Source organism: Nicotiana tomentosiformis, chromosome 3 (genome assembly GCF_000390325.3).
Source record: "Nicotiana tomentosiformis chromosome 3, ASM39032v3, whole genome shotgun sequence".
Taxonomy (NCBI): Eukaryota; Viridiplantae; Streptophyta; class Magnoliopsida; order Solanales; family Solanaceae; genus Nicotiana; species Nicotiana tomentosiformis.
In genome coordinates this window covers 146,574,237-146,596,445 of record NC_090814.1, presented here as the reverse complement: position 1 = coordinate 146,596,445, position 22,209 = coordinate 146,574,237, and the positions used below count along the sequence as shown (strand labels likewise).

General features: G+C 38.4%; 2 protein-coding genes across 2 annotated transcripts; one reads left to right on the top strand and one right to left on the bottom strand.

Annotated features, from left to right (window-relative positions):
- The first annotated feature begins 12,878 nt into the window (after positions 1-12,878).
- LOC104120416 (glycosyltransferase BC10) lies at positions 12,879-15,956 on the top strand. The gene is made up of 2 exons (XM_009632172.4): positions 12,879-13,758; positions 15,295-15,956. Exons 1-2 carry the CDS (start codon positions 13,234-13,236, stop codon positions 15,931-15,933), a joined length of 1,164 nt encoding a protein of 387 aa, XP_009630467.1. The 5' UTR covers positions 12,879-13,233; the 3' UTR covers positions 15,934-15,956.
- Positions 15,957-16,349: 393 nt separating this feature from the next.
- LOC104120417 (IAA-amino acid hydrolase ILR1-like 4) lies at positions 16,350-21,274 on the bottom strand. The gene is made up of 5 exons (XM_009632173.4): positions 20,667-21,274; positions 20,078-20,203; positions 19,103-19,417; positions 17,330-17,458; positions 16,350-17,059 (listed from the first exon to the last, which is right to left on the bottom strand). Exons 1-5 carry the CDS (start codon positions 21,009-21,011, stop codon positions 16,649-16,651), a joined length of 1,326 nt encoding a protein of 441 aa, XP_009630468.1. The 5' UTR covers positions 21,012-21,274; the 3' UTR covers positions 16,350-16,648.
- Positions 21,275-22,209: the final 935 nt, after the last annotated feature.

Below are 22,209 nucleotides of genomic sequence, written 5' to 3'. Positions count from 1 at the left end.
CAGTTGAGCCATTTGTGATTCTAAATCTTAGCTAGGGTTATTGTGGGCCCTCGACTCCATTCTCTTTAGCAATCCAGCAGTGTGAGAGGTGAGATATTGAATTGCAAGTCCAAATTTCCGTGCCAATAGTCTAGAACTTGCCCCGAGTGTTTTTCTAAGCAAAATTCTAAGTGTAACTTGGCTTGAGAAATGATTGTGGGCTCTCCTTGATCCAATTTGAAATTGAAATCTTCCATAGCCTACTAATGTGATATACCTAGTCAACCCCTTTGAGCTGAAGCCTTTGTCTTTCAATAACCAAGTTACAAGCCTTTATCCGTTCTGAAATGACCCTTTCTTGGCACCCAATCTTTCCTTAGCATTCTTGAGAAACAATTGGTAAAAATATAAGTTTTGGGGAGAGACGAGCAGTTTGCAGTGATAAAAGGTACAAAGAAGAGAAAGAAATGAAGAAAAGGGAAGGCAAAAAGAAAAGAAAGAAAGAACAAAAAGAAAAATGACAAAAAGAAAGTGAATAAAGTGAAGAGTTGAAGGGAATTCAAAAGAAAATAAGGATAAAAGGCTGAAGTAAATAAAAAAGGAGAAGAATGAATGTCATGATCAAGAAATAGCGACGTTACGTCTCTCTAGTTCCCCCGAGGAAGAAGAAAATGACTCAAAAAGTCGAGAAAGTATGAGCTGAAAAGAGAAAATAGAGTGCTTAAGGAAAGATGAAACCATTATATTCCAGCAAATCCTACCTTGGTCTAAAAGCCTTCATTACATCCCGCAAAAGTCTTACATAATTTCAAGTTGAGTGAGCTTACATTAGTGGTGATTTACATGAGGGGCAAGCTTATGGTACTTAGAGCCGGACTTGTGGCATTCATTTGAGAGAGATGAGCGAACTTTTCACAATCCTTGTATCGAGTGTTGCATTCTAAAGTGAGATGTGCTAATGGAGAGTAGAGGAGGAGGAGTTTAGGATCCACAATGACCTACACAAAAGAATGAGCTTCCTTGATGAATAGAGTTAACTCTTGATGCTCTAATGTCACATTAGAAAATCATTGCATTGTTGATAATTCATATGTGTTGTGGGTAATTGTTGGTCCCAATTGATGTGTGATTGATTCACTTTAAGCCAGCTGAAATATCTCTTTTTTCTAGTGGAGGTGGGAATTGCCTAATTTGCTTGAGGACAAGCAAAAGCTTAAGTTTGGAGGAGTTGATAAGTAGGAATTTTGACCGATTATTTGCTCTCTTTTACTTGCGAATTAGCTCAAAAATGATTAAAGGCATTCCCAAAAACTAACAAAATATGCTTACTTGCAGGAATATTGGGATATGAGCCAAAGAAGTCAAAATCAACTCATAAAGGAGTCAAAAGTGAACAAGAACCAAAACAGGGCAAAAAGGCCACCAGCAGTGCGGCCGCAGAGAGGAGATTCAGAGAATGGTATTTGGGCAAGATGAAGGAGTGTGGACCCCACCAAAATTGTGCGGCCGCAGAATATCAAATGCGGCCGAACTCACTATTATGCGGTCCGCAGGATTGAAGAATCAGAAAGTTGGATTCAAGTTCAAAATCAAGGAGTGCGGACCACATCATTTTTATGCGGTCGCACAAACAGAAGCGCGACGCACTTGTTTTTATGCGGACCGCAGAAGCCCCAAAGTTCCAAGCCCAAAATTTCAAGAATGCGGACCGCACGATAATTGTGCGGCCGCAGAAGCTCAATATGCGGACCGCACCAGAATTATGCGATCGCACAACCCCCGCAGGGGCAATTTTGTCAGATATTTTCAGCTTAGTATAAATAGCACTTTTTGTCATTTTTAGGTTAAGTTGAGTTTTCAGAAGTGCACCTAGTCCGTTTTCTTTGCTATTTTGAGGATTTTTGTACTAGATTAACATTTATATATTAGATTTTCTTTCCCTAATCAATTAATATGCATTCTATCTTAATTTCTTCTTTAAATTTTGTACTTTTCATGAGTAGCTAAATCTTTAGCTAGGGTTGTAACCCAACCCTAGTGTGGGTATTTGATGGGTTTTTAATTTAGGCCTTATTTTTGAATTAGTGATATTTAGCCTTGTTCATGATTGAACCCTAGAATCAATGGTTGCAAACATTACTTCATGCCTATTTGACTTAGCCTCTACTTGAGAAAGAGAGACTAAGTCTAGGAAAACTTGGCTAACAAGAAATTGGGGTGAACTCGAGAAATCGATAACCCCAATTAAAGGGTTAACCCTAGAACTAGTAATACCCGACTTGAGCTAATATCACTTGTATTGTGCAAATACCCAATTGGACTTGAGAAAGCCAAATTGGGCAAAATCACTCAAACTACCGAGAGGTATAGAGTGAGTACCGGGATGTGATTGCTACATCACGACTCCAACTAATCAATTTTACCCTGGAGTTTACAACCCATTAGATAACCACCTAGGTAGAAGTCACGACCCTAGTCCCTTTTAATCATTTGAAAAACTCAAAATCAAAAATATTGTCCTTAGTTTTATACTTGCAAACAATAGAGTAAAGTAGAAGTAGAACACCAATCAAATTTGTGGAAGTGTAATTGGAGCCAAAACTTGAAATTAACTTAGATTTACACCTAATCCCATATTCTAACTCCCTGTGGAATCGATCCCGGCCTTCGTTGGGTTTATTATTTCATCGACCGCCTCACTACTTAACTGTGGTGTGGGTTTGGCCGAGATCACAGGGTACCCCCAGTAGATGGGGCCCAGTCTGAGGCCTAAGGCGAGACCTCTACTTAGCCATTACCGGCTCCTACACCACCTGAGGAGATTCCTAGGGATACCGCACATCCAGTTCTCCCTCCACTTCCATCAGATCTGGACTTGAGGAGTACGGTGCATTTGCTGACACAGTTGGTAGCTACCCAGAAACAGGCTTGGGCATCAACTAGTGCAGGATCTTCTAAGGGGTATGAGAGTTCAATGGTCTGAGAGTTTATTGCTTTGAGTCCCCCAGAGTTCACGGGGACAGATTAGAGGGAGGACCCGCAGGATTTCATAGATCAGCTTCACAGGATCTTTCGGGTTATGCATGCCACGGAGAAAGAGGCAGTTGAGCTAGCAGCTTTTCGACTCCGGGATATAGCCATCCTTTGGTAGGAGGGATGGGAGAGGTCCAGGAGACGTGATGCACCTCCAACTGTTTGGGAGAATGTTTCAGATGCCTTCCTTGACCAGTACTTACGACGGGAGATCCGAGAAGCTCGAGTCGATCAGTTTCTAGCCCTCAAGTAGGGAAATTTCGAGAGTATAGTCTCTGTTTTGACTCATTGGCCAGATATACACCATCCATAGTTGCTACTCTGTGGGACAGGATCCATAGGTTTATAGTAGGGTTGGCCCTAGAGTTGACTGAAGCATGTGCCACCACTGCATTGCAGGGTAGTATGGATATCTCTCGGATTCTAGCATTCACCCAGAATATAGAAAGGGGTAGGCGTTGGCAGAAGAGTACAGAGAGGACTGAGCAAGGGAAGCGTAAGTGGATGAGATTTGCCAGGCCTCAAGAGCAGTCTCAGGGTAGTTATAGGCCCCAGTACTTCGGACGGCCACCTAGGCCTCTGCCACCTCAGTTACAGGGTTACAGGTATGACCGCTATACTCAGTCAGGACCAGGTGAGAACTTACGGGCGTCGGGTTTGCAGCGACAATGAGGTTCAGGGCATTCATGGTCATTTTTGCTGCGGTGTGACATCTGTGGTAGAGGACACTTGGGCTAATGCCGAGCAGGTTCTGATACTTGTTATACATGTGGGCGTCCGGGGCATATGATGCGAGATTGCCCAAATAGAGTCTGGGGGTATGGCACAACCAACAAGTTCAGCAACATGATCATCTGTGTCTGTGCATCCTTTAGGGCGCGAGTCTTAGTCTTCGGCTGGTAGAGGTCGAGACAGAGGTAGAGGTACCAGTTCAGGTGGTAACCATAACAGTATCTATGCTTTAGTAGGTCGACAGAACCATGAGTCTTCACTAGACGTTGTGACAGGTATATTGACCATTTGCTCTCATGATGCTTATGCCCTGATAGACCCAGGATCTACTTTATTGTATATTACCCATTTATCGCGGGGAAGTTTGGTATAGTGCCTGAAATACTAAGTGATCCTCTTGCGGTATCTACACCTGGCGGAGAACCGATTATTACTAGACGGGTTTATCGAGGTTGTACGGTGACAGTTTGTAGTCGTCAGACCTCAGTTGACCTAGTTGAGCTAGAGATGATGGATTTTGATGCTATCATGGGCATGGACTAGTTGGCAACTTGCTATGTCACAGTTGATTGCCGAGCAAAGGTAGCTATATTTCATTTTCCGGGTGAGCCTGTCCTTGAATGGGTAGGTAATACAACGACACCAAAAGGTAGGTTTATTTCATATCTGAAGGCGAGGAAAATGATCACAAAAGGTTGCATTTATCATATTGTGCGAGTTAGAGATGCAGATGTTGAGATACCTACACTTTAATCTATTCCAGCAGTCAAAGAGTACGCAAATGTGTTTCCAGATGAGCTTCCAGGTATTCCTCCAGAGCGAGAGATTGATTTTAGCATCGATTTGCTTCCGGGAACTCATCCAATATCCATCCCTCCGTATAGAATGGCACCTGCCGAATTGAAGGAGTTGAATGAGCAGTTAAAAGATTTGCTGGAGAAAGGTTTCATCAGACCTAGTACCTCACCTTGGGGTGCACCAGTACTGTTTGTGCGGAAGAAAGACGGCTCGCTGAGGATGTGTATCGATTATAGGCAGCTGAACAAGGTAACCATTAAGAATAAGTATCCACTTCTAAAGATCGATGACTTATTTGATCAGTTGCAGGGGCCTAGATGCTTTTCAAAGATAGATTTGAGGTCGGGGTACCACCAGGTCAGAGTTTGGGAGAAAAATATTCCGAAGACAGCCTTCAGGACCCGATATGGCCACTTTGAGTTCCTTGTCATGTCCTTTGGGTTGACGAATACACCCGCCGTATTTATGGACTTGATGAATAGCCTATTCCAGCCATTTTTAGATATGTTCGTGATAGTATTTATTGATGATATTATGGTTTATTCACGTTCAGAGGAGAAGCATGCGAACCACCTGCGAGCGGTACTCCAAACCCTCCGTGATCGTAAGTTGTATGCTAAGTTTTCTAAATGTGAGTTCTGATTGAAGTCTGTAGCATTCTTGGGGCATATTGCATCCGATGAAGGTATAAAGGTAGACACTCAGAAGATTGAGGCCGTGAAATCCTGTCCTAGACCTACCACTTCGACAGAGGTTTCGTAGCTTTCTAGGCTTAGCAGGCTACTATCGGAGGTTCGTAGAGGGTTTTTCTTCCCTTTCGGCACCATTGACGAAGCTAGCTCAGAAAGCAACTAAGTTTTAATGGACAGAGTCTTGCGAGTGGAGTTTCCAAGAGCTTAAGAACAGGTTGACCTCAACGCTAGTTCTAACACTTCCAGAGGATTCAGAGGGTTATGTCGTGTATTGTGATGCCTCAGGTGTCGGGTTAGGATGTGTCCTGATGCAACATGTGAAGGTAATTGCGTATGCTTCAAGGCAGTTGAGGAAGCACGAGAGGAATTATCCGACCCATGACCTCAAGTTAGTTGCGGTTGTCCATGCACTTAAGATATGGCGACATTATTTATATGATGTTCGTGTTGATGTATTTACAGATCATAAAAGCCTGCAATATATCTTCAAACAAAAAGAATTGAATTTGCGATAGAGGCGATGGCTAGAGTTATTGAAAGATTACGATGGTAACATTCTCTACCATCCCGGGAAAGATAATGTTGTAGCAGATGCCTTAAGTCGCCAATCTATGGGTAGCTTAGCACATGTAGAGGCTGAGAAAAGAGAATTAGCTAGAGAGATTCATCAATTGGCTTGTTTGGGGGTTCAGTTAGTAGATTCTGACGATGCTGGAGTTGTACTCCAAAATACTACAAAATCATCTCTCATAGCTAAAGTCAAGGAAAGGCAATACGAGGACCCAAATTTGGTCGAGTTGAGAGAGCGAGTTCCGCACCAGAAGAAGCCGTTGTTAGATCTCAAGGAAGATGGGGTTATTATATACAGGAGTCGTTTGTGTGTCCCAGATATAGCGGGGCTACAAGACGGGATTATGTCAGAGGCACATTATTCGTGGTACTCCATTCATCCTGGGTCGACGAAGATGTATCATGACATTAAGGATGTGTACTGGTGGAATGATATGAAGAAGAACATTGTTGAGTTTGTCACCCAGTGTCCTAGTTGCCAGCAAGTGAAGGTAGAGCACCAGAAGCCCAAAGGGCTAATGCAGACTATAGAGATCCCGACGTGGAAATAGGAGGCGATAAACATGGACTTTGTCATGGGTTTGACTTGTTCTCATCGTAAGTTCGATTCTATATGGGTGATAGTCGATAGGCTCACGAAATTAGCCCATTTCCTACCGGTCAGATCTACATATACAACCGAAGATTATGCAAAGTTATATATTAAGGAGATAATGCGGCTACACTGAGTACCAATATCTATTATATCTGACCGTGAGGCCCAGTTTACAACACATTTCTGGAGGTAATTTCAGAGAGATCTAGGGACTCAGGTGAATCTCAGCACAACTTTTCATCCACATACTGATGGACAAGCCGAGGGCATAATTCAGACGCTCGAGGATATGTTACGAGCATGTGTGTTGGATTTTAAAAGAAGTTGGGATGAACATCTACCTCTTATCGAGTTTGCATATAATAACAGTTACCACTCCGGTATCCAGATGACTCCGTACGAGGCTTTGTATGGGCATAAGTGCAGATCTCCTATAGGGTGGTTTGATTTTTGAGAATATGGGTTATATTGGCCAGACTTGATTCAGCAGGACGTAGAGAAGGTAAAGCTTATCCAGGAGCGACTGTTGACAGCCCAAAGTCGTCAGAAGTCATATTCTGACGTACAGCGACGAGACTTAGAGTTCAGGGTTGATGACTGGGTATTCTTAAAGGTGTCGCCTGTGAAGGGTGTAATGAGGTTTGGCAAGAAAGGAAAGCTTAGCCCACGGTATATTGGGCCTTATAGGATTATTCGGAGAGTGGGACAAGTAGCTTATGAGTTAGAATTGTCCTCGGAATTGGAGTCTGTCCATCCGGTTTTTCACGTATCTATGCTACGGAAGTGCATTGGCGATTCTACCCGAGTGGTGCCCACTGATGATGTACAGATTACGGATGACTTGTCATACGAGGAAGTTCCAGTTGCCATCCTAGACCGACAAATCCGCAAGTTACGACATAAGGAGGTAGCCTTCGTGAAGGTTTTATGGAGAAACAAGAATGTGGAAGAGATGACGTGGGAAGCGGAGGAAGAAATAAAGTCTAAATACCCCCACCTATTTCAAACTTAAGATATGGCTCGAGATGGGATACATCAGCACAACTCTATTCAGGCAAGTAGGTTATCAGGTAAGCTCTTATTTTTGACTTTCAGTATTTATGATTGACGGCCGTGTGGGGCCAAGTGTTGCTATTTATAGACATTGGCCATATGTGGCATATATAGTATATTTTCTGGTTGCGGGTAGGTTGGTTTTAGTCTAGTGTATGGAGGAGACTCTAGCAAAATTTTCCAAAGTCTCTAAGAGTAAACATTCGAGGATGAATGTTCCCAAGTGGTGAATGATGTTACACCCTATATTTTCGTACGTAAAAGTGCATCGTAAGCAAACTAATGTAGGACCAAAAATGAGATCATCTTTGAAAGTATATAAAGTAAGTTAATCATATTACCTCGGAGGTTACAAATATTGAAGATCATGAACAACAAGTACAAAGAGGGTTGGAAGGTTCAGAAGCTAAAGGAATTGAAGAAAATAATATTTCGTCGAAAGTCAACAAGTTGGGAATATTATAACATGTACCTTCAGGGTGAGACTAGATTGCTTAACATGATAAGGAGTTTATGTTATGAGTTATGTTAGTCGTATGATAGTCGTGTGTTATGTTTTGAAGTCAAGCGAGTTGTGGAATAAAAGTCGAGAAAAGTCATCACAAGTTACGTTCATAAGTTTTACTGAAGTTTGGGTCAAATGTAACTGCGATTTTCTCCCAATATACTTAGATTTACGGGGTGTTCCACCTATCAAATTGAAGATCTATGAGTCTATTTTCTAAATCATTAAACCGTTTATCAATATGACATTGGAGTAGAGATATATATGCATTTTTACGAGATTGCGCAAGGTGCTAGGTTACAAGTAGGTGTGTCACCTACTTGCTTAAATGAGAGTCCGAAAATAGGCCAGTTCAGGTCGTCCAAAAAGACATATTAAAATCCTATTTCGTTTATATAATACGCTGATAAGAGGGCACAATAACCAGACTTAAACCCCTGCAAATATCCTCCCAAAAATTACACACAAACCCTAATTGAATTTCTCTCCTTTTCAAGTTCTAGTTGAAGGTAAAACCTAGAATTTGAAGAACCAAGATATGAGCTGAGTTATTCAACAAATAAGTTAATTTTACTGCTCTCTTTTATCCAATTTTTCTGCTGGCGATGTATGGAAAGTCGTTCTATAATTGTAAGAACTCACGGGACGGTGATAAGAAGCCGTGAGTTCGAGTTATTCACTTGTAGCGGAATGTTTTGTGTTGATGTTGGATTGCGTGTTTTATTACTATTTTATGGAGTTTTGGAGGAGGAAGTATATGGATAAACACCACATAAATGCAGGGTGGTGGGCTAGTCATTCGTCGTAATATTTTTGGGTTGTTTGACACTACTACGGTGGTCGTTTTATGTATGAAGAGATTGCGGTGTATTGGGCTATTTTGTGGTGTATATAAGGTTGGAAAATAATGTATATATATTTATATTGTTGTGTTCTTGTGTTGTTGGTGTTATCTTGAATTTGGAGGAAGTAAGGATTATAGGGGAAGATGCTGTCCGTTTTAATACAAAATAAGCTTGGCGTTCGTTGTGCGATAGTTGTACCTTTCGTAACTTAATGATACTATTATTATCGTTATTGTAGATTAAAGTGCGAAGAGGCGAGTTCAACTTAGTTATTGGAAAGATTGTGATAAGGTATGTTAAGGCTAAATCTTTCTTCATTTTGGCATGATCCCGTAACTACATGAGTTTGATAACGAGGCATAAAGAGAAGTTTGTATTCCTGAACTTATGTACATTATTCTAGTCTCATAAGTTACAGTATTCTCCCTTATCGATACTTTATATTCGGTTAAGTATTGTCTTCTTTCAGTCAAGAGGACAGAGCGTCTATATATATATATATATATATATATATATATATATATATATATATATATATATATATATATATACAGTATTACAGTATTTTCACCACCATCAAGCTATAATCGATGGGCGTGCCCCTATTGGGCAACCTCTGATCAGATGGCAAGTTATATACCAAGCGTATTGTGGCCGAGCGCCTATGAGCGAGCCTAGAATGGCCGAGATACCTATCCGAGTACGGTCGAGCGCCTATGAGCGAGCCTACTACGGCCGAGCAGTTACACGTACCGAGCCTTATAGGGCCGGACATTTATTTTACTTACTATATTGAGAAAGTTGAGTGAGTATCAACAGGTAAGTACATCTCCAGATCATCTTTGACTCCCAGTTACATTCAGTTATTATATTATCAGTTTAGTTTCAGCTTTCAGTTATTTTATTGCCTTACATACTCGGTACATTATTTCTTTTTAACGTCCCTTTTCTGGGGACGCTGCATTTCATGTGTGCAGGTTCAGATAGACAGACGGGTAGACCTCCTCAGTAGGTGTTGCCCGAGTTCAGCTTAATCGGTAAGCTCCACATCCTTCGGAGTTGTCGGGTCTAGGGTTTTGTGTACATATTGTGTATATATGTTATGGGTAAGTCGGGGCCCTGTTCCGATCACAGTACATTCATCTGTAGAGGCTTATAGACATATCCTGTCAGTTAGTGCATCATGTTGGGCTTGTAGGCTTTGTATGTATATTTTGTTGGTTTGTGAGCTGTAGTAGTTATGACGGCCTTGTCGGCCCAGCTTTATATTAATGTTTAGTCAAAGCTAGTTTTCGTTTTGTTTTATATTTTGCTTTGCAAATTGTCTTGCAATGTGGCCCCATGGCCAAAGTATGACATTGTATGTTCAGCGTCCCTCAGTCGCAAGTTGGTACGCTAGGTTTAGTGAGGCACCGGGTGCTGGTCTCGCCTCCAGGTTCGGGGCGTGACACTTACTTATGGGCTGACATAATTGGTAATTTTTCTTAATCATACCATACTCGATAAGTTGATATTTACACCGAATTACATTAATTTATGGGCTTTTTTCACTTTTAGCTTGCGCCAGAAACTATTTACAGTCGGTAGTCGAAAAAGTGTATAAATTTATATAATTTTTGTATACAACACACATAATGAATATATATACAAAACATATACATTTTTCGGCTATTATTTTGAGAGCGATTATACAATTTTATTTTTCCTTAATTTAATTTATCAATGATTAAGTGATTATATGCATAGAATTAAGTTTATTATGCATACATATATATACATGATAAAGGTGCACGTGAAATAGAAGTATCATATACTCCTAGACGGTTCATCATTCCAAATTATATTTAGCCTATAACTCAAAACTCAACCACCTATATGCAGGAAAATAAAAATAAACGTAGAAAAGTATTTTTTATTTTTTGTTTCTTCTACTAATTTCATGTACAAAAAGATGAAAATAAACCAATTTGTAACGTCATTAATACGGAGGTAAAAAAATTTTATTTCTATGTTGTGGTCGACATGATGGATATAAAACTTCTCCACCGGCTTTTCACCCATCCTTGAAATCAATAATAATAAGTTGTCTTTCTCAGTATTGAAATAATTAGCAATTATATATGTGACTCGATTCAGGTAAAGTAGGCGCTAGCTTTCTGAATCAGGACATGATTATTAAACATATGGAAATGAAAGAAGAATATATGTGAAAGCGCCCCTGATGTCAAACTTCCATTGCCAAACGTAATAGGCCATAAGCTAGTCTTTCGATTGGCTTGGTTAATTAGTAGAAATTTAGGTTTTGAAATAGTTTATGTAAACTAATTCTAGGTTAGAGTTTTGTTCGAATACCGTTTTGAAAATATGTTTCTGAAAAACATATTTTTTTAAACTTAGCTTTGGTTGTTTTAGTTTGTGAAGATATTTCATTTTAACTTATAAACATAAATAAATAAATATAGTGGTCAATGAAGTGACAGGAGAATCATAGACTTAGGGGCAGAAGGGTGTTTTACTTTTTTTTTATGTGTATATAGTAAATATTGAATCATCTTAATTTATTCGCAGGTTATATCTTTATATTTTGAATTTCTTAACTAAAAATTATGGTTTCGCCATTGAGTAAAGTTATCCAATCATGTATTTATGGAAGATAGTAGTGTATACGGTAAAATCGGTTAGTCCTTCATACGAACTGGTTGAAATGGTAATGCATTGGATCGGAGAAGCGTCTTCATAATATCAGGTTGAGGTCCGAAGTCAGGTCACCAAGCTTCGAGCCCTAGGGACCGATCAATGTCGAGTTCGATATCATTATCGGGCTCTAATCCAAATCAAACTATTATGCAAAGTGAAGTTATCGAGCTTATGAGGCAGAGACCGACCAACACTGACTCCGAATCAATACAAGGATCCGAGTCAGAATCGAGCTCGAGTCAAGATCGAGAGCTCGAGTCGAAACCAAGCTCGAGTCAATATCGAGCTCATAGACAAGAGCCGTTGCAATCCCACTAGAGGAGAGAATCCTGACAGGAATTATGGAAAAGTTGATTTATCATGGGTCTCCCACTATGTATTTTTAATTATATCTAAAGTAGAATCCCTCCACTATAAAGGGGATGGTTATTATTTCTGTAAGGACCAAGTTTTGCATACATTGTAACTGAGATATCATACACTCTTATATTGAAGAGTTATCCTTTTTTTTTTAGCTTGATAAATTGATTCATCTTGCTTAATCTATAAATCATATTCTTTCCAACTTTGCTTATTTTTCATTCTCTATATTCAACATTCGATATTTCTATTCTTTCTTACGATTTGTGTCAAGTTATACCACATACCCTTAGAACTACGTACAAATTTAACTTTATCCGTTTTTCGGGTAAACAAATAGATTCGACAGAATAAGTCGAGGTATACACAAACTGACTTAACGCCACAATAAAAAAAACATTATTGTTTGAATAACTACTCTTGTGATTGTAATATGCTGCTGATAGGAAATTGGATTACACTTTAAGTCGCAAAAAAAGAACAAATGGAAAGAATGGTATTCGAGAAAATGATTGAAAAGTTCAATCCTCGACCCTCGGATCTGAAGAAAATTAAAAGACAAAAACCAAAAAGAAAGGAGACAAAGTGACGTGAGGATACTGTATTTTATTTCATGTGTTTTATTGGTGAAAGGAACCAAGCTAGCAAAATAAATGCTCATTACAATGTAAAAACACAGAGACAAAATCCAACTACGCAAACATCTAGGTTCGTCCACCAACAATAAAAAACATACAACTACATGCTCTACTTTCCCCTTTCTCCCTCTCTCTCACATCAAAATACTCCTTTCAGTTTCCCAATGAAGACAACTTCAATGTATTAGAAAACCCTTTTAATTTCTCCTCATAAAAACTTTATTTCCACGTTTGGCCAAAGATGTCATCAACAAGCTAAAGCTACACAACAGATTTGGTGTGAGTGAGAAAACAAGATTCTGTTTTATTCTTCAAACTCAGACCTCTTTTTGGTCTCTGGATTCTTCATAAATTTGGCTCCTTCAATCACGCCCATACTCTCTCATTTATTAATCCCAATAACAAAATTTGCTCAATATTCATTTCAGCTTTAACTTTCTTCCTCCAACTCCATGATATCTGTTTCATCATTTCTTGCCTAAGTGAATCACTTGCCAAATCTTGAGATCTCATTTTCTTGATCCGGGGTTAAAATTTTATAGCTAAAAATCCTTGCTTTTCGCAGTAAAATTTTGTGAACCACATACCATCGTGAATCTGTAATGATAGTTATTATTCTCTGTAACACTCTCTTTGGATATATCTGTAATAGAAAGCTCAAAATAGCAATTTGGGATTAAGAATATCTGATTTTTTCCTTCAATTATTGTACTTGAAAGTATTGGTAGAATTGGAAATGAAGTCAAGAGTAGGGAGTCACGGGTCATTAGAGGAGGGTAAAGACACTGGTGGTGCTAGGGTGGTAACTCAGTATAAGCCTTTACCATTAAGATTACTTCAATTTCTATTGCTATTTTTGGGTCTTGGTATTGTATTTTCATTTGTTAGTATGTATATGGTTCGGTATTCAGTAGTTCAGAATGTAATCCCTATGGTACAATCAAGATTTCAGCCCTGTATTCAACAACTTAGTTTAGAGAGTTGGATTAGACCTCCCTCGAACCTATTGCATTCGATGAATGATAGTCAGTTGTTTTGGCGAGCTTCTATTGTTCCCCAAATCAAAGATTACCCTTTTAATAGAACGCGCAAGATCGCCTTCATGTTCTTGACCAGAGGGCCTCTGCCTTTAGCGCCTTTGTGGGAGAGGTTTCTCAAGGGGAATGATGAGCTTTTTTCAATCTACATTCATTCCTTGCCATCATACATACCTGATTTCCCACCTTCATCGGTTTTTCATGGCAGGCAAATTCCTAGTAAGGTAAATTGAGCTTCTTCTTTTCCTTTTCATTATACATTATGCTTGAATTTGTTCTTTCCATTATGTGTAAAAATCTAACCTTGCAATAGCTGCCACCTTAGACCTGCTCTACCCAATCTGTGTTGTTATCACTTTGGCATTCTTATGAGTGTATCTGGTAAGCCCAAGTCTTGGTCTACCATAATATTTCTGTGTTTTATGCCCCTTTCGGACTTGGTTGTTGAAGCAGATATCGCATAGGATTTCAACTGTTTGAATGCTAATGTTGGTCTGCCATTGTACTGGGACTCGTTACAGCTAAACTGTTGTGTATTATTTTCTTTGTAGCTTCTTTTAAGACCTTTGGAGTCATGCTGCAGAAACATTTTACGGTTTAACCAGAAAGTTCAGCAATAGCGAGTGATACATTTTGTTCAAAAGACAATTGGCATATTTGAACATAATTATGGAGATTCATAGTTGGTGGTCTTTTTCTTCTTTAATGTTTATGGTTACAGGATTCCTTAAGTTGTCCAAAGGTAGGAGTAGGACTGGGGGAAAATGTGTTCTTTCTTGTAGCTCATCATGTTCTGGCCCTTGTATGCCTAGGTTATATGTTACTTCCACGGTGTTGTATGTGAGGCAATATCTAGATCGCTGAAAGTTACTTGTTAGTTGTTGCAGCAAAATCATTAAGTTGCATGTTTATCTGCTTGGTTCTCTTGTTACATAAGTTGGCCCATAGACGTGTTCATCTAGAGGGTTTCTGAATATTTGTGACAGCTAGTGATGCCATGTAAACCTTCTAAACCCCTTTTATCATTTGAAACACTTATTTTTGTTGTTGGAACTAGTAAACTGTGAAATGTTATCAGGGAATCTTCTCCATGTTAGGAAGTTTGTACCACAACATTTGCTTAATGTATGCCAGGAATTACTGCAGCACGTACTTTAATACAAATGTTCTGGTATATTTCCAACACTTAATCTAATAAAGAAAGATCTTGCTACGGTAGTTCACTGAATTGTAATGCGTGATATATTAAGTTGAGACTTTTGGAGCAACATTTTATGGACAGCTGAGATGGATTTCTCAAATATCGTAGTGAAAATCTGTTTCTGCTATTCTGGGTAGTGAAGTATGCTTAGATGATATTATACATTAACCACTTTCTACTAACATTCCACTGTCTATATCAGACACTGGTTGAAGTATTTCCTTAGGGGAAGAGAAGGCCATTTATGAAGGATTATTTCCTTCGATAAATCTGTAAGGAATAGTTTCATATATATGTCCATGATGGATGATGCATATTTGTTAGTTTAAAAAATTATATGCGCTATTTTGGTGACCGAAGGATGAAGCTCGCTGGTAATCCTTCTTGCAGATGTGTCTGCAAAAAATGTTTGTACACCTCTTGCTAGTACATTTTGCTGCAACTAAGCAGTCTATGAGCCTAAATCTTGGTGAACATTTGGTATACGAGAAGTAGGAATGTCAAGACCAGTATTGAAATGATTGATCAGTGTCATAATTCTGTTGCTTCTTTTGTGTAGGTGGCAGAGTGGGGAAGAATGAGTATGTGTGATGCTGAAAGACGGCTTCTTGCTAATGCACTGCTTGATATCTCCAACGAATGGTTTGTCCTCCTATCCGAGGCATGCATTCCTCTCCATAACTTCAAAGCTGTATATCACTACATATCAAGATCCAGGTATAGCTTTATGGGTGCAGTAGATGAACCTGGACCTTATGGAAGAGGACGTTACAATACGAATATGACACCTGAAGTTAACCTCACTGAATGGCGTAAAGGATCCCAGTGGTTTGAAGTCAACAGGAAACTAGCTGTTGATATTGTTAAAGATGAGGTTTACTACCCTAAGTTTGAGCAGTTCTGCAGACCAGCATGTTACGTGGACGAGCACTATTTCCCTACTATGTTGACCATAGAATCACCTCGCCTCCTGGCAAACCGGACTCTCACTTGGGTGGACTGGTCCAGAGGTGGTGCTCATCCTGCTACATTTGGGAAGGCCGATATTACTGATCAATTTTTCAAGAAAATTTCTGATAGCCCGCTCTGTATATACAATAACCAGCCGACTTCACTTTGTTTCCTTTTTGCCAGAAAATTTGCTCCTAGTGCTTTGGATCCTTTGTTAGAACATTCAGCCAAGTTTTTGGGCTTCTAGAATTATAAGCGATTTGTAGCTAATTACATGCTATGATCAGTTGAGTTCCATACTAGCTAATTAGATGCATCAGTATATACAATGCTGATAACATCTCCTATGTGATGTTGTATCACGTTGCTTTTTATTTTGAGACAATGAAAGGAGAAATGCAGATTCATATAGACAACCCCAACTTGTTTGAGATTGAGTCGTAGTCGTTGTTTTCTCAAAAATCAAATTTACTAGTTACTAGTTACTACTCTTGGTAATACTCTGTGAACAAACTGACTTGAAGTGTCAGTCACAACTCAGGCACCGCGCCACAATGACTCTCCAATACCATCCGTACAGTGAAAACTCAACGTAACTGTTGATTCAAAGAACGAGTCCACGGTACATGCTCCACGGTACATGCATAGCAAAAGAATATAAAATTTTAGAAGAAAAGAACAAGAGATGTAAATTACTAACAAAATCTACATTGGAAGTGTCTGAAATTGGAATTACAGACGAGAACTGAAGGTTGTTCGCTGACTTCCAACTTGATACAGTTATTTGAATATGTTTAAAGAGAAAAGGAACGAAAACAATTGTTGCATAAACATTGACCTTTCTAACTATACCGAACTCATTCCAGATATACAGTTTAAGCTAGACAGGCCGGTTCTAGCAATACATAAAAATGAACAAGTGGATATATTTAGGTGCGCATTGTCTACGAAAGTGTAGCACCTTACAATTCATCGTGGTGATCATTTATACTTGACGAAGGAACTTGTGGTTGTGCTTCGAGAAGATATCTGATAGCCAAAGATGCTTGAAGTGCAGCACCGATAGGAAGTGCTTCTTCGTTGATTTTAAAATAAGGTGAATGGACTGAAACAAGTTTTTCATTTGTTTCATCCTGCATTCCGAGTAGGTAGAAGTAACCAGGAATAACCTCTTGGTAAAACGCAAAATCCTCCGATCCCATTAGTGGTTCCATGTCTTTTACATGATCGTTACCAAGCATATCACCTGCAACTCTCTGGAAGTGTTTGTGCAAGTTTTTATCGTTCACGGTTGGAGGGAAGAAGGGTTTTTCTTTTGTTAAAAAATCCACAGTTGCATTGCATCTCTGTACAGCAGCTTGCCCAACAATAACCTATGTGAGAGGAGAATTAGTGTCTCTATAATGAAGAAAGCATGGATAAACAGAATGAGAATGTAGAAGCCGAACAAATCAAGGAAACAAGACAATTTGCAACATATTTGCCATTATAGCATCTAAAAAAAGGTAAAGAATGTCGAGACACCAAAGCACAAGGTGGGCTTTGCAGTAGGATGAGCTGCAATTTCATTCCATATGCAGCATATAAAATGAGATAACTAAAACCCTGATTAAATAAAGTGAATTGCGAAGAATTGTTCCTACCTCCTCAATTCGCTGCCTAAGCTGCTGAAAGCTCTCCTTTGAAAAGGCCCGAAAAGTGCCACCGATGGTAACAGAGTCTGGAATAACGTTAAATGCACCACCTCCTTGGAATTTAGCAACTGTGACTACCTGCAAATCATACTCTATGTCAAATAAAATAAAATGACTAAGTGGAAAATGAGAACCATCTGTTGAGGTATGCCAATCCTTATTTTAAGGATAAAGTTTCTAAAAGCATCAGCAATACAGTAAATTCACCACAGTCACTTTTTCAGCTGCAGAATGGGGTTTGTCTCCCAATCAGGCTATAGTCAAATATAAACCCAGTAAGAGCGCTAGTCATTGTACATTCTCAGTGAGAGAGAGTTCAAAAGTTTTAGATATTCCTCCCATAGCATCATTTGATCGGATACGACTTTTTATCTTAAAACAGAAATCAGAAAGGGGAGAAGAAATCTTCACTTACTACCAATAATTACAAAAGTTGAGTTTTTTTAAGGAAAGAAGAGCTTTTGACCTTCAAACTTCAAATAATCTTAAACTAATTCCTCCATCTTTAAATATATCTCCATTTCGCGTGAACTCGGGATGCCTTGTGCACCAGGATGCCCTCTAATAAAAAAGATAACTTTTTTGGCTCCGCTTTCCACTTTCCATACAAAAGAACAGGGATTCGACTCTTTAGTTTCAAAACAGGAACTAGAACAGGAAGAGAAAACTTCACCTACTTCAGATAAATTCCAAAGTAGAGCTCCGTTAAGGAAGGAAGAGACTATGACCCCCAAATAAATAAATAAAAAGATTCCTCTCACGTTGAATATATTTCCATTTTTCATTTTCTATCTGAAAAGAATAATAAATTCTTTGGCTCTGGCTGCAGGCAGCAGCCCGCCTCCTGATAGTTCCATCTCCATCCAAAAGAAGAAGAAGAAGCTTTCTGTCGCTTCAGTGATCAAACAGAAGATCTGAGCTTAATTGGCTAGGCTCATCGGTCCAAGATTTATGCATGACTTTATCAAATATAGGACTCTCAATGGATTTCCCTCGAGAAATGTCCTCAGCACCACTGTCAGAATCTAGTTGATATCCAAAATATAACACTTTTGAGTCCATGAAGTTTATGGTGAATCTAAAGATGTTATTTAGGACATTTTCAAATTATTCCGTTTAAGCATTTTCATAAAGTTCTCCACTTTATAAAGGCCATCATCAGAATAGAATATGCATATTGTGATTCAAAGCAAGGGAGCCAAGGAGAGGGCTGCATTAGGTGATTGAGTAACTTCTGACGGGTTGCTTCTGATTTAGACATTGAACTCTCTTAGAGGCTCGAAACACGAGATTTTGAAGTTAATTTCACTTTTGTTTGACTAAGTAGTCACTAGATACAGGGAGATTAATGTTGTCCAAAAAAATCGGTATGGTTAAATATTCAGTGTCTGCAAACAAAGAGGTCTATTACCTCTTTGGAGACCATAGGGTCATTGGAAATGTTTAAGATTAATATCACGTTTTCCAGATTCAGAGCAAGGATAAAGTCACTTGTCTAGTTCACTCAAGCACATAGTAATTTGTATCTTGTTTGCAATTCATGGTTCTTTTGCTGGACAAACAATTCCAGATCAAGTAATGAAATCATGACAATTGCTCTGAATTTGCCATGGGTAGTTGGACACTGCAACAAGTTCTATTACAAAAACCATTTAGAATTTTTCTCGTGGTACAGTGAGGTCTATCCCTTGGGGAAGGGGGAGTGGATGGGGAGAAAGATACCTGAGAATCCAGAGGATCAGCCTCTCGGGAAACAAGATGCTGTAAGCTGACAATTACATTTGATGCTGCAAGAATTGGGTCTATCGAATGCTGTGGAATAGCGGCATGACCCCCTTTTCCACTTATTACAGCTTCGAAAAAACCACTTCCAGCCAAAAAAGGTCCAGGCCTTGAAGAAACTTTACCCAAAGGAAACTGGGGATTGACATGCAGACCAAATATTGCTTCTATGTTTTCTAGTGCTCCAGCATCTATCATTTTTTTGGCCCCACCACCTCCCTCCTCTGCTGGTTGAAAAACAAGAGCAACTGTTCCCTGTGAAAAATATTAACCCGAGGAAATATCAGCTTCCAGAAGAGTATATATGACAAACAAAGAACTGATGTTGTACGCCCTGAGGATTGGGATATGGATTCATTAAGAAAGATTCAGGATATGGTATTTGCTAATGGTAGTCAGGTGTAAGAGCATGGTTAACATTTCCACAAATTGAAGTATATTAAAAAGCTTACAAGATTCTCTACAATATTTCCTTAGCAGGTCAATAGAACTTCTTGCATCATTTTAAATGCTTTGCGGAGCTAATCAAAGTTTAATATTAAGTCGGAAGCGATCTTGATTACCCACCAACTAGAATTACAATTCCAAGCTACCGTCTTATTTGGAGAAGGTACACCAGATTCTGCTAACTCCTACTCTATTGTAAGGTAGTTTTTTTCCGGCACTTACTTTCAGGACCTGCTTCCCTGGGCCCAACCCCTTTTCAATCCTCAGAAAATCAAAATGAACGCAAAATAAAGCCTGTATTTCTCCAATCAATTAAATTGGCCATAAAACTAATCCAGCAAACCAGCACAGATGCCAAACAATTAAAGTTCATTCATTCAATGGATAAAATGCAAATTGAGAAATGGGCAAAAGTCAAATCTTGAGCAAATAAAATGAAATGTGTTACTCCTAATACAAGAATCAAACCTTCAAAATGTCTGGATGTTCTTGAAGAATCTTTGCAGCACCAAGAAGCATTGCAACATGAGCATCATGGCCACATGCATGCATTTTCCCAGCGTTTTTACTTTTGTGCGCCCAGTCCACCATTTCCTGTTAAAATTAAGGTGTATTAACTAAGAGTTTAAGTTTTATGCACTTACGGTGTAAAAGATATTTACACAATCAAGTCACTTATTAGGTAATTACAATTAAATCTCTTGATAAATGCTACTTGGTAATCTGGTAAAAAATGGTGAGTGGCGTGCTATCACAGGTTAAAATTCATTGATAGTGTAAAAAAATCTTTACAATGTCAGTTATATAACTAAAATCCATTAACTAATTGCTTTTGCCAAAATAGAAGACAGGATAGATGAATCTCTCCTTGCTTAAAATCATATTCAACATTGCTATTGCCTATTTTGTGAATTCTAATCAGTATATCAGTACAAAGAACACAACTTTTACATCAAAATCCAAGAGGACAATCAGAATTTAATAAAATCCAGTAGCATTTAAAGAGAAGTAATCAGTTTCACGTATATCAAAGTACAGAAAAGATTTGATTTTGAACCTGCATAGGGAGAGCATCCATATCAGCTCTAATTGCAACAAAAGGGGGTTTTCCTGAACCAATAAAACCAACAACACCAGTAGTAGCAAAAGGGTATTTGTATGAAATCCCCAACTTATCCAATTCTTCCCTTATAAGCTTACTGGTCTCAAATTCTTCATATCCCAGCTCTGGATTCTCATGTATCCTTCTCCTCACCCCCACAATCCAATCAAAAACCTCAGCCTTCTTTGCAAAATTGAGAAAATTAATAGGAATTTCTGATAATGAAGAGTCTGACCAAATGGGTATGGCAAAAAATGAAACAAAAATCAAAATCAAGAAAACCCATCTGGAGAAATCCATTTGGGCAAAAAAAAACTTTTTTTCAAAGAAAACTACAGAAAGAGTGAAGAGAAAGGGAGTGGAAAATATAGAGGAGTAGGGGAAGAAAGGGCAATGTCAACTGTGGTCTCTGTACAATTAAACTAGGTGGAGAACGAGGAAAATATGGGAAAATAGATTTAAAGTTCCAAAATAAGACGACTGCTATTAAAATAAATTGAGTTATTTGTCATCTTCATTCGCCACAATTGATGAGCACTGAAGAGTGAAAAGATGCCTCCAGTAGTTTTCAGTCTACAGGCGACTTCACGTGCTTAATCATAAGGAAAAATGAACTGTTCTCAAAATAATAAAAAATTATATAAATTTTATATATTTTTTGATTATGAATATAAATAATTTTTGATACGGATTAAAAATAAAAAAAAGCCGGGATTATCTCGCGTTTTATGCGTGGTTTTCAGTAGTTGCCAGCCGCAACTTTTTTTTTTCTTCCCCTCTTTCTACGATAGTTGAGAATTTTGTTTTTGTTAGTGCTTCAAAAGATAGAGAATAAAAGTCAAGTTCGATTAAAAGACTAATCTTTTATGATAAAGTTCCGCTAATGATTCAAACATGGTGACATCATTAAGATCTTGATTACAGTTACGTGTCTGTATTATATATTGATAATTCTTAAGAGGATGGAATTGATTCTTCTTTTATGTCAATCAGTTGACATGGTTAAAAGTGTAAATAAAAAAAGCAAAAGTAAGCTGGAAGTGTAAATCCGTGAATCGCATAAATGAATACAGTTCGTCTACTTTTTTTCTAAAAATTTATTGTAGGACAAGATAGTATTAATTTAAAATTGATGAATTATCATTGCTAATTCTAAATTACATAAAATCTTAACAAGAGGTATTTTGGTCAAATGGAAACATCATTCATATTAGTGACAAAGACTAAATACAATTTTATAAGCCATTTGTCCATGTAAAACATTTGAATAACTTTGTACTTAAAAAAAACAAACTAAAGCATTGTTCCTTTAGACACCTTAAAAAGATTTGGCAAAACTGTCTTCCCACCACCTAAATTTGCACCCGATTGTAATTTCCTTATATAAACTTACACTTTTCCATTTAAATACTTCTACTTTATAATAACACAACTAATAAATACCTCATACAGAGTGTGTTCTACAATAGCACATGTATGGCATGTCACTGGTTTAGCT

Bases quoted from the DNA above. Each gene is read 5' to 3' on its own strand.
- LOC104120416 (XM_009632172.4), top strand. From the start codon at position 13,234: ATGAAGTCAAGAGTAGGGAGTCACGGGTCATTAGAGGAGGGTAAAGAC. The intron at 13,759-15,294 runs GTAAATTGAGCT...TCTTTTGTGTAG, and splicing joins GCAGGCAAATTCCTAGTAAG to GTGGCAGAGTGGGGAAGAAT.
- LOC104120417 (XM_009632173.4), bottom strand. From the start codon at position 21,011: ATGGATTTCTCCAGATGGGTTTTCTTGATTTTGATTTTTGTTTCATTT. The intron at 20,204-20,666 runs GTTCAAAATCAA...TAATTTTAACAG, and splicing joins TGGATGCTCTCCCTATGCAG to GAAATGGTGGACTGGGCGCA. The intron at 17,060-17,329 runs GTAGGAACAATT...CCTCTCACATAG, and splicing joins TTAGGCAGCGAATTGAGGAG to GTTATTGTTGGGCAAGCTGC.